Genomic DNA, 12400 nt, shown 5'->3' on the forward strand with positions numbered 1-12400 from the left:
CTTTGCTCAGCCAATCAAATCATCGCTATGGGGTGATCAGCCAATCAAATCATCGCTATGATTCACGCAAACACACAAAGATGGGCATAGTAGGGGCTAGCGCCCCTCATAAATGTGTGTCCAGCAATTATAAAGTATTATAATTAGGGATGGAGCTCGTTAATTTGTATTGATAATGAGCACCTTATCGAGCCGTGTTTTTATCGAGGCCACTATCAAGCAGTTTCTATTATTTTGTGGAAAGACAGGAGACGACAATACATTCTGAACAGAACTATGCAGTATCTTTTACTACAGCCTTCAAATACAGTAGCCTACTTTGGTAACACTTTAGAATAACTATCTGTTATAACTAGTTAATAGATCATTCATAAACTGTTATTTAATTAGTTATTAATACACTGTTAGACCGACATGTTTGTGCCAGCGTGGGTGATTAGATTTATTTCTTGTTCACTTCTTGTCTTGATTGATTGTTTAAATATGATGTCAGGGGCCGATATGCTCGATAACAGGCTCGATAAACCCAGGGCTTATTGATACCGGGTACTCAATAAGCTTGTTATTGGGTTTTTTCAGGTATCGGGTTTCGAGCTACATCTCTAATTATAATACTTGACCTTATAATCCATGATAAAATGCTTCATCGATTAATTTAATTGAATCGTCTAATTGACTAGGAGTATATGCCGTTTATATGTCTGCCTTCATCTAGAAAACCAGTTGTGGAGTTGCTTCGGCACTATACTATGCACAAATAACAATGCATGCCTCATGGGAAATCACCTGGACGAGTGAGCACAGTTGGATCAGTGAGATGTGAGGGCAGGAACCTCTAGTTATTGTTATAAAGCACTGAGTATGTACGAGTTATTTACTATTGGGTGCTCCAAGGCATGGCCTTGTGTATGTCCCTGGAACGTCATGTTGTAGCCAAGGCTATGGACTTGGTGCTGGTTACACGTGAATGGAACTGTATAGGAGTTGAACCCTTTCCCAGGAGTATGAATCTGACCTATGCACCTTTCCTGCCTTGTGAATCTGACCAATGCACCTTTCCTGCCTTGTGAATCTGACCAATGCACCTTTCCTGCCTTGTGAATCTGACCAATGCACCTTTCCTGCCTTGTGAATCTGACCAATGCACCTTTCCTGCCTACATGTGTTACTGATGGAGACTGGGGCTGAATGAAGGTGTTGTATTAAATGGAGACTGGGGCTGAATGAAGGTGTTCTGTATTAAATGGAGACTGGGGCTGAATGAAGGTGTTCTGTATTAAATGGAGACTGGAGCTGAATGAAGGTGTTCTGTATTAAATGGAGACTGGAGCTGAATGAAGGTGTTCTGTATTAAATGGAGACTGGAGCTGAATGAAGGTGTTCTGTATTAAATGGAGGCAGACTGCAGCTGAATGAAGGTGTTCTCCACACAGTAGCAAAGCTTGACGTCTGGGTCTGCTCTCTCAGGCTCCTTAGTTGTTCTCTGGGGTCCACTTTGTAGCTTTAAACAGGCTCCTCCCCCTGGAAACAAAACCTCCTTAGGGGGAGGGTCCTTCAGATGCTGCAGTCGTTTGACGATGGGGTCCATTCCCCCGGCCCCCCAGGCGTCCATGCCCCCGGCCCCTCTGGATGCCACAACGGAGGCACACACCTGGGCCAGATGCCCCAGCAGAGTCACGGCATCATTGTAGAGCGGCGGGAAGGCCTGGCAGAATGCCACCAGGCATGGCAGGGTTGGCATGAAGAAGGCGAGGCGCTTGGCCCGGGGGAGCCTGGTGAGCAGCGTGCCCATGACGCCGATGGCCTCCCGGGCCAGGCTCATGCACTTGGGGAGGGCATAGTGCCTGCACAGATGTGACAGCAGCTGGATGCCAAAGACCTGCTTCTCCAAGTCGGGTTGGAGCAGCAGCTCCGGCATGAAGTCCAGGCAGATGTGGACGGAAGGGATGCCCCCGATGGTCAGAGGCAGCAGCGCAGGAGGGTAGCCCTGGAAGTGCACCAGCTTGGCCACATTGGGGTCGGCCAAGAACATCTGGTGCAGCAGACGGCAGACGAGACACTGGACCTCACGCAGGTCACTGAGCAGACCTCCTTCTGTATCCATTTCACCACCACCCACCTCCTCCTCACTCTTCCTCCGGCCCGTTTGCCCGACTCCTTTACCACCCACCTCCACCTCCTCCTCACTCCTCCTCTGGCCTGTTAGCCTGGCTCCCGGTGCGTTGGGCTTCCCAGGAAGAGGAGTCATGCTCTGGAGAAGGTTCTCAGAGTTTCCGGCAGCTGCTAGCTGCTCCTGCTCCTGGGAGGTGGGGAGACACACCTCCAACAGCAGCTGCACCGCCGCACTGTCCTGCACGGCCAGGAGGGCGTTCCTGAGGTGCTCCTCCTCACTGGTGGTCTCCTCGGACATGTCGGGCTGTCCGCTCAGGCCCAGATGGGAGACCGCGGTCTGACTCTGCCTCTCCAACTGGGCCTTCTCCTTCAGGTGGCAGCGCAGGTACGCCCTGGAGGCCAGCAGGAAGCCGTTCAACACGTGCAGGATGATGTCCATGAGGGGAGGACACCGGTAGACCCGCTGGTCGACGTGCAGCACCGCCAGAGGGTTCAGCACCAGGTCCTTCTGACCATACGTCTGCCGGTGCCCGGTGGCGGACGTCTGCAATGCGTTGACCGTCATCACCCACAGCCTGCAGGGCATGACGGTGCTGAGGGCGAGCCACAGCTTCCTGAGGGCATGCATGACGCGTCGCGGCACTGCAGGCTCCAGCAGCAGGCTCATGCCGTCGGTCATGGCCTTGGCATAGGGTGTCAGCTCGCTGGGCGACATCAGCGCCAGCTGGTCCAGGATGCCAAGGAGCCTACGAGCGCCGGACGGCAGCTCCCGGAAAGCCTGGCGGAGCCGGCTCTGGGTGTGTCCGTCAGTCAGCATGGTGCTCCTGAGCAGGGGCAGGGTGCCCGTCACCTCCTCCTGGAACATCCAGGCCTCAGCCACACACAGGTGGGGGTAGTTGGAGAGCAGGAGGTGCAGCAGGGCTGAGTGGAGAACTCCCAGGTCCTGCTGTAGCCGGTGGGCCTGGGTCACCAGGTACTGGATAGGAATCTGATCCATGAGGGCGGCAGAGTAGCACCGTGGCTCCCTCTGCGTGGAGGCCACGGTCAGCAGGTTCTCCTCGTAGGCAAGGACGTAGTAGAGGAGGAGCAGCTGGGCGGTGAGGCTATAGGCCTCCTGGCCCCTCTGCTGGAAGACGTCAAGTAATTCCTGCTCCGTGATAGGCTGGTCTGCGGCCTGGGGGGGCGGTGTCAGGGTGGAGTGGATGTAGGCGTCGATGAGGGGCAGCAGCTGTGGGTGGAGAGGGGTGGTGGTCTCACACAGCTGCCGGTAGAGCCAGTCCTTGATGGGGACGTTGTGCGCGGTGAAGGCCTGACAGCGGAGCAGCTGGTAGACGCAGTGCACGGGCAGGAAGCCCTTCATGTCGCCACTCAGGCGTTTCGTCACCGCGACCGTGGCGGCGAGGCCGGTCACAGCCTGCTCAGTGAACATGTCCTCCTGGGTGAAGATGCTCTTCATCTTGGTCAGAGCGCCGGGCTTTAGGGCCATCGTCACCCCCAGGGTGGAGCACACCAACTCAACGATGGAGGCGAGCTGGTTGCTGTGGAAGTACATGGCGACAAGTAGCAGCATCTCCCTGAATGAAGCCGACGCGGCCTCAGCGCTCACAGCAACGTGTTCCCTGAAGGAGGCCGACGCAGCAAAGTGTTCCTCCTCTTTAACCACCCGGCTCAGCCACGTCGCTACGAGCTGCTCTCGCTCGGCGGTGCCGAGCAGCACGGGGCACGCCAGCAGCGTGCACAGAGACAGACATGCCAGGCGGGTGCCAGCGGGTGTGGCCGGGGGTCGGCTGGTTGCCAGCCAGAGGAGCTGCCCCGCCTCCTCGTCCGTGGGCCTGAACCCGGCGATGCCCATCAGGGCAGTGTACAGGCGGAGCAGAGAGCTGGCCTTGAACGCCTGATCCTCCCCGAGTCGGTCTGCCGAGCCCGGGGACACGCTCTCCTCCATGCCGCTGTCGCTGGGCACATGGGCGGAGCCTGGCAGGAGCTCCACCAGCTCAAGCAGCAGCTGTGTGCGCATCTGCCCCAGCACCTCCCCCCTCCTCCCAGCCTCCTGCCCCTTGTGCACCAGCATGCTGAGGCAGGCACGCCCCTTGGCGTCTGTGCCCAGCAGAAGGCTGCTGACATAGGAGACCAGAGGACTGACAGCCTCCGCACCGCCACCTGCAGTGCTCTGCGCGTAGTCCAGAGTCAGAGCGACGCCCAGACCTGGCAGGTGGCACTTCTCCATCACCATGGCACGGACGTCGAGGGCCTGCGACGGGTTCATCCGACACAGGCGTCTCAGGGCGTCGGCTCTGCGCCGCTGCCCGGCGCTCTCCTCGTCCGGCCGCTCTCCTCCGCTCCTGACCAGAGCCCTGCAGACCTGCGAGAAGCTGTCTGGGACGTTGGCGACCAGCCGGCACAGGAACCAGTCGCCGTTGGGGACGTGAAGCAACGCCAGCGCCACGTCCACGACAGGCAGCAAGGAGGGTAGCTCTGCTTGCAGGATGCAGAGTACGTGGGCCACCTCCTCCGCATAAACGCTGCTTTTGAATAGTTCCGACGACGTGAAGGGAAACTCTTCGTTTGCAGCAGCCTCGATGTTCATGACGGCCAACAGTTCGCGAAGTGTCAGGCGGAGTCGCCGGAGAGGGTCGCTGTGTTCGAACTCGAAGGCCAGGCTGTGTTGGACGCTCCTCTCTGCGTTAGAGCCTTGTTGGCGCTGAGACACTAAGAGGTTCCTCTCTCCATTAGGGCCTTCTGCCTTGGCTCTGAGCTGCAGCTCCTTGCGTGCATCCTGCTCCAGAGCACGGAAGTCCACGGACAACAAGGCTACGATTGAATTGACGGCCTCCACTCCGGACAACATGCAGAGGATTCTCTTCCTGTCCTCGGCCCAGGCTTGGCTCAGGTCGGCCGGGGCGCAGAGAGCCATTCTGACCAGACAGGGCAGGAGCGGGCGCAGCTCTGGGCCGCTTAAAGCAGCAAGCCGTGATACGTCGACTCGGTGCATGGCTTCAAAGGCGGCTGAGCTAACGAACCATGTGCCTGCACCGTGTGACATCTTAGCAAGATGACAGAGTAGTTTGTTTAGCTGGAAGGCTAAAGTTCACAATCACCTTTGCTAAAGGTTAATTCGAGCAAATCACAACAGCGCGAGCGTACCATCAGAGATGATATATAGAGATATAAAGAGATGTGAGCTGCCTTATGAGTGAACCATCAACAGAGATGTGAGCTGCTATATGAGTGTATCTCTGTCTCTTTGTCTTGACATCTGCAACACCTTATATGGGCAGAGCAGAGCTCTGGTCTGAGGACACAAGCAACACAACGAGACATACATGATTCTAATATGCACACATCGTCGGCTGTCCAGAGCTGACGTAAGGCAATCTATCTCCATATATGTTGGAGATGTTCTTCTTATTGATGACATCAGATATGTCCATATATGGAGATCCATCCAGCACGTGGGTTCTGGACAACCACCAATCCTCTAACTTCCCATCCAGCATCGGTTGGATGGTTCTCAAGAGATGTGGTTGACACATGGACGGACAGACTGACAGGCATTTAGGGCAAAACTATTCTATAACAGTGGCTCAGGGGTAGAGTCACCGCTTGTGAACCGGAAGGTGAGTTCAATCCCGTGCTCCCCAGAGTTAGGGTCGAAGTGTCATTAAGCAAGACTCTGAACCCCTGATTGCTGCTGGTGTGTGCAGGTTGGTGCCTTGCATGGTTTCCTCCTAACCTGACTCCACCACATGGGGTGGTATTGAGTTCACAAGTTCACAATACAGCCTCCATCTGGGATTGCGCAGGGATTGGTGTTGAACAGTCCCGTGCCCGGGACGAACCAATTGCCTGTTGCAATTCTTGAAAGCAAGCGAAGACACGACCTACACATCCAACACGATAGTGAAGGGCTTTTGGGCTACAGAGATCCCAGATGGAAGTACGTTGTGAAGCAAAGCAAAGCTTCATCAGTCTTATATCTACACACCTTCTGAGGAGGACAGTCGTATATCTACACACCTTCTGAGGAGCATAGCCCGGATACTGTTTTCCCCTGCAGGACTGCGAGAGGACAGGGACTTGCTCAGACGGAGCAGAGCCTCCGTTAGGAGACGCCCCCAGGTGGAAGGTCTTATGCAGAACCTTTGAGCTTGGGAGCCGACAAAAGGTCCAGAACCTCCCTGACCTCAAGGAGGTACACCTCTGTGTGACACAAGAACAATGATATAAAAAAATCACACCCTTGTGAATTGAGAGGCGCTCTTATCATCATACATCATCCTACATCATGTCATTCTGGTGTTTGTGTTTACACAAACACCTGGCCATTCATTGTCAATGGCATTCAGTGTTTGTGGTTACACAAACCCTCAAAGCTGGACTTAGGATCTTGAGATGGGATCTAGTTTTTGTAGTACCAACCTACTTCCAACACCCTTGCTCAGACTACACTGGGCTTCATTGTGATCTCAACTACACACCTGCAAAGTTCTTTCACTGCAACTTGCATATTTATGACGCTATCGTGTCAGACAGACAGTCAGACATGTAAACATCTGGCAATGTACTGAAAACCACTTCTGTGGTAGTTCCTGCTACAAGAGGTGTCTACAGGACCACATTTTGTCATGATGAACGTTGAAACACACACACACACACACACACACACACACACACACACTCAGTCGCCTCAGACTCACAAAGTTAAAACAATCATGCTGAGGCGGCTGGTAAGTACAGTATGCTCTTGAAAGAGCTTATCAACGCAGGAACGAGTATATACTTTGCCACTCGTCTCTGTGTATCTAGACTTCAGGAACATTGCCCTTGGTGGTTAATCACCCTGTGTTACCCCGTTTTACTTTATTTTTCCCAATCTAAAATGATGAGAGGAACAGCATACTCTAGCCATAAGAACATGAGATTCAGTACCCCTTTTAGCTACAATGGCAGTAGTGATTAATTGATGATAAACGTTCCCTAATGTTACTGTGTGCCAGAGTCAAGTCTGCAGAGACAAAAGGAATCCAATCGTTGTTTTGTTTTGTCTTCATTCTGTGTGTTTGGTTTCCCACTTATCGTCCAGATGCACATTTTCTGAGGGGATGGCGATTGCAGAAGCTCTCCGTTTTCCCAGACCCTCTCTCTCTCTCTCTCTCTCTGTCTTTCTCTGGTCTCTGCTCCTTCCCTCTCCTGTGGGTCACCTGTTGGAGCGTGTTTTCTTTTTCTCCCAGCATCCTTGTGTTTGTTCAGGCTCAGCAAGCAGGCAGGCAGACAGGCAGGTTTGGCTTCATCACGTAATCAGATTACCTGAGGAGAGATCTAATGTGGTCAGGTTTCACGACAGGTCTATTCATAGGAACACCTGAAAAAGACGTGTCTGTCACTCTCTCAGAACCCCCGTGTTTACTCTCTCACTGCCGTTTTAAAAGCCTTTGTTGGGTCCATCTTTAAGCCCTTTCAGAAGGACTTTCAATATATTTAGTTACCGAATTAGGATTAGGATTCCAAAAACAAATCCAAATCTACCAATTGGAGATTAAGATGCCACTGTAGATAGATGGAATTTCATCAGTGGTGTTTCACATGATAATTGTCTCTGGAAACGCCCCCCCCCCCCCTTCCCAACAGAGGAGACACTTTTTTTATAGACATGATGTTTAATTGAGCAAATTAGAGAGAGAGGCCGTATTTGGCGGCAGCTGTGTACACATGGTGGAATCTGTGAGGGAAACCCCATTAAAGCGACGGCAGAGAGGATACAGTGAGAATCCTGCGTTAGCCAGCCTGATTGAGTCTCCAGTGTTTTCGAAGCCAAAACCAGTGGCTTTTCACCCAGATGCACGTCGTTAGTGCGTGTGTTAAACCACGTCTATTGACCATCCAGCTGTTAGCATATAAGTGATGAACTGGCTTTACATGGATAATACGCTGAGTGGACTGGGTCCCTTCATCACTTTGAAAAGCAGAGAATTAGTCGAGTTGTTATGAGAGGAAGTCTCTTTGGGCCTCCTTTATTCATATCCGCTTGCATGCAGACGCACCACAGAGCTCAGAAAACACTGGATTATTTATTAGGCTGGTTGGGATTTGAATTAACCAGGGGCGATAATTACAGTGATGACAAGGGTTCTCACTCAGACTCTTAGTTTTCGTTGGCGGTCTTTCAAAACCGTTGGAGAAAAAAAAAATTAAGAAAGAAAAGAAATAACACAACCAACAGCATTCAAATGGGCCTAATTAGAAGTCATACAAATTTTCAGTGGTCAGGTTGTCTCAATGCAAACCACACCCGTTGATTCAATGTAAAGAAATGGAGAGAACACATGTGTGATAAAGTCATTGAGTTGTTTCTTTGTTAGATGCAATGCGAGAGTGCAGACTATCCAACACCAAGTTGTGCCCTAAAGCACAGTTAGACAATAAATTATTGGGGTCCATGTATATGCTTTTTATAAATCAACACGTTAAAACATACAGCTAGCTGCATATCAACATATTTTAAAACATATTTTCAATCGCATGCAGGTAACTGTAATTTCTCCAATTTAAGCCTAGGGCACTTATACAAATCTACAAATCATACTGTTGTCAGTGATTTGAAATACATAGCTGCATCATAATTTGGCAACATCTTTATTGGATATAAAAGCCTCGGTAAGACTTTAATTTTTACAATAGCAACTTATCCAAGTAATGATATTAATAAAGGGCTCCATCATTGAAGACCTCTTCTAATTTCATTTACTACTGGGTAGGAAATAGGAATGTCTGATATTATCGCCCTCCCGATATTATTGGCAGACAATAGCATAAAAATTTAATATTGGAATTCGGAAAATACGAAAACTGTTTTGTGCATGCTATTTTACCAACTAAAATATCTACAGCAGAATAATCAACTTGTTTGTTTTACTGTCTATTGCACATCTGTAAAGGTGATATAAAGGTGATTATATTTTATTATATATGTGATATAATTTACTTTTGGTGAAAAAACACCTGCATACCTGTATATCGGTATTAGTTGATATCGGAATCTGAAATTAAGAGTTGTACAATATCAGAATATCGGAGGGAAAAAAAAGCTGAGTCTAAATTACTTTTACTGAGTCTAAATTCATTTTAATCATATCCTCAAAATTAAACATATGCCTAAATAATACCTACCTGAGATAACTGAAAAGGAATGTGTCCTGATAATTCTGAGATTATAGGTTTCCAACTGGTAATGCCAAAGATCTCCCAAAGTAGATCTTATATCCAAAAAGACTTGACTTAAAAAGACATGGGGTCACTTATCAGCAAAAAATACATATTATGTATTTGTATATGTAAAAAAAACATATTATGTATTTTTTGGATACGAACAACTGAACACTAGATCTTTTCAAGAATGAGCGTGTGATCAATAACGTCAAATACTGCCATAAAGTCGTAATCAAACAAAAAAAGCTTTTTTTTCTCAAGTAGCTCATGCACCTGTTCCTGGGAAATGTATTGTACATTGACTTTTTTCTTTCTCCATCCACCAGCCACCTTGGCAGCCTGGGAGAAGGTCCCAACTTTACTTACAGAAAAAAAAGTCAAACTCAATTCGATTTCAACCACTTTTTGCTGGTGCAAAAGAGCAGTTAAAACCAGTTTTGACACTTTGGTGGAGGAAATAATGAGGATCGAATGATTTCTGGCTAATTTTCTACACATCTCCATCACTGTCCTCCACATGCGACCTGAACTACTCCTAATATCACATACAGTACAGCATTGGCACAACTTAAGAAAGAATCACTTCAAATCTTTAATTGTAGCCACATATTTGGCATGATTAAACATGAACAGTAAGTGCTTTTTACTAACTTTGCTTTTTGTTTGTTCTAGGCCTGGTGGAGATCCTCCTAATGCACCCACTGGATGTGGTGAAGACAAGGTATGTATCCTCAGATACCCCCACGGTTGGGAAGATTGTTGTTTAAATGTTATACATTACAGATTACCCATTCATCTGCTACTGGTCAAAGTAACCTAGTTACCTTTGATACATATTTATTGCTTTCTACATCAATCAGTTTTAACTACATAAAAGCAGGCAATGTTCTAGTTTAGTGTAGTGAAACACACAATGACGGAAGCATGCAGTTGTTTACTGTCAAGAATATCTTACTCAAGGTTCTTCAATATCAGAGAAGCATCATGTTTTGATTTTAAACCAAATACCAAAAAAGACAGGTGTACCTTGTGTACTTTTTGGTATTTGATTAAAATATATAGTTATCTAAATTACTGCTACCTGTCTTGAAGTCTTTGCTGCCTGCATACACACAACACAACCCTGACCTTTACCCATGAGATGCTTCTTTCTATATTCAAGTTCAACACTTCGATTAGAAACTGTAGTTGAATTACAGCATTTGTCTTTGTAACTGTAACAACAAATTAGTTACACGTATATTGCAATATTATCCGTTACTTCCCAAACTGTCTATCATGAATTGGTCTTAATTTGCTCTGTACTGCAAGTGATCTGTCATCATGTAATACATGTCAGAATGTACTGTTGTTGGGACATTTTTGCGACGTACGACTACGTTTAAATCAGGCCTTACTTCATAGTTGATATGTCTCTGTAGCCACCAAGACAGATTACTCTACATTGATTATGCTTGGCAAATGCAATGTTCTGATTGCATTTCACAATCATACATGAACTCCTCAGTCGTAGACTTGAACTTATAAGTCTGGTGTTCTAAAAAGCAAAATCTTTTTCCAGTCCACATCTGCCTTGAATCCTCTCCGTGGGCGCAGTAATGGCACTTGGGCATATATATTGAAGTTCTTTGCATACCAGCTCTTTTCCCCCTGATTCAGTGGGCCTGGCCTGACCAGCTCTGCATTCTCCAGGCAAGGAGGGCACCAATGCCAAGAGCCTTAACCATTTTGTGGAAAATGAAATGCATCATTTACTGAATTCATTTCACGCACAATGTTAAAGTAATACACATTTTAATGTTGAGCAAATCGCTCATATTATTTCATTTAATCCCATTCATCTTTTGTTGCATGGCCTGTGGTTCTTATAAAAAAGAAAAAAGGGAAAATGAAGAATGAATCAGCAGCCACTGAGCTTGCTCTCTGAGATCTGCGTAATATATATATATATATATATATATATTTATTTATTTATTTATTTGTTGTTGTTTTTTTTTTGGGGGGGGGGCATTTTCGTCCTCTGCCTCGCTCCCCGTCCTTCCTCTTGTGGCAGCCTGTTGGGATGCAGAGGGTGATCAGGACCATCACACCACAGCTCCTCAGTCAGCCATAAACAGGTCGTGGGCCACTACTAAAGCTTTATAGTCTTTCACAGGCCCAGCCAAGACCTCTGGCTCACTTCTTAGCACCCCCTCCCACCCCCCCCCTCTCACTACTTGTCAGTAAATTGTGCTGCTTTTTTGTCATTTACGGCAGCAGTTTCTTGGTAAATAAACCGCTAGGGTTAGGGGCTAGGGTGCCTTAAAAAATGGCTGCACTTTGAAGGCCCATGCCACCACCAGAAGAGAGCAGGCGGAAACGCGGGGGATAAAAGCCAAAGTGGGCGAGCGGAGCCGTATTAGTCGATACTCGATACTTTGAAGGCCTCACGGCGTGATTGATGGTCATGCGTAGAAGGTATGAGGGTTTATTACAGGTATGGCCGGAGCCCCACGCTTGTCCATCTGCATGCAGGGTGAGGGTTAAAAGTGCACACACTATTTTCTTTGTAACCTCTTCCCTAAAAGTGGTAAAAGCTCCACTTAAACTGGACAGGTTTATCTGTTTGTTTTTCTGTTTGTGTCTCCACGTGTTTATGTTAATGGGCAGGCACAAATTGATTCCTTGCGCTCTTGACTTAGGCGCTTGTCAAGTTTTATTTTCTTCTCTTTTTTGATAAATGGAAGGAACAGAAGAGTCTTCACAGTTGTATCTTTTTGAACAGGGACTCATAGTCATGGCCAGTAGCGTGGTACGTTTATTGGACTGGCCTTTGTTGAACCATAGTAGGCTGCTGGCGACTAAAGGATACGTATGCACACACACACACACACACACACACACACACACACAGACACACATTACACAGACACACATAACACAGATGTGCACATAAACATGCAGTCACTCGTCTCGTCGTCTGCGTACACACAAGTTTACTCGTTTAACATCCACACACATGAGTTTATAGACCAAGCATACACAGCAGCTAGCTAATTGGGCCACTGAGAGAGGGAGCTGAAAGCCATTAGCATGAACCTTG

The 12400-nt window shown here is 48.1% G+C and overlaps 2 protein-coding genes across 4 annotated transcripts in view; one reads left to right on the forward strand and one right to left on the reverse strand.

Moving 5' to 3' along the window:
* Nucleotides 1-12400, forward strand: part of slc25a21 (solute carrier family 25 member 21) — a 123223-nt gene that overhangs the window by 73945 nt on the left and 36878 nt on the right. For all 3 annotated transcript variants that reach the window (XM_083791788.1, XM_083791789.1, XM_083791790.1), the window contains one exon: nt 9991-10039. In XM_083791788.1, coding sequence (XP_083647914.1) covers nt 9991-10039 — 49 coding nt within the window. The remainder of the gene's footprint in view (nt 1-9990; nt 10040-12400) is intronic.
* On the reverse strand, nt 1388-5155 carry LOC310878453 (integrator complex subunit 2-like; the record flags this gene model as incomplete). Its single annotated transcript, XM_083792782.1, has 1 exon — nt 1388-5155. One exon carries the CDS (start codon nt 5153-5155, stop codon nt 1388-1390), a length of 3768 nt encoding a protein of 1255 aa, XP_083648908.1.

This window comes from Protomyctophum parallelum (genome assembly GCF_964188405.1).
Source record: "Protomyctophum parallelum genome assembly, chromosome: 20".
NCBI classification, from domain to species: domain Eukaryota; kingdom Metazoa; phylum Chordata; class Actinopteri; order Myctophiformes; family Myctophidae; genus Protomyctophum; species Protomyctophum parallelum.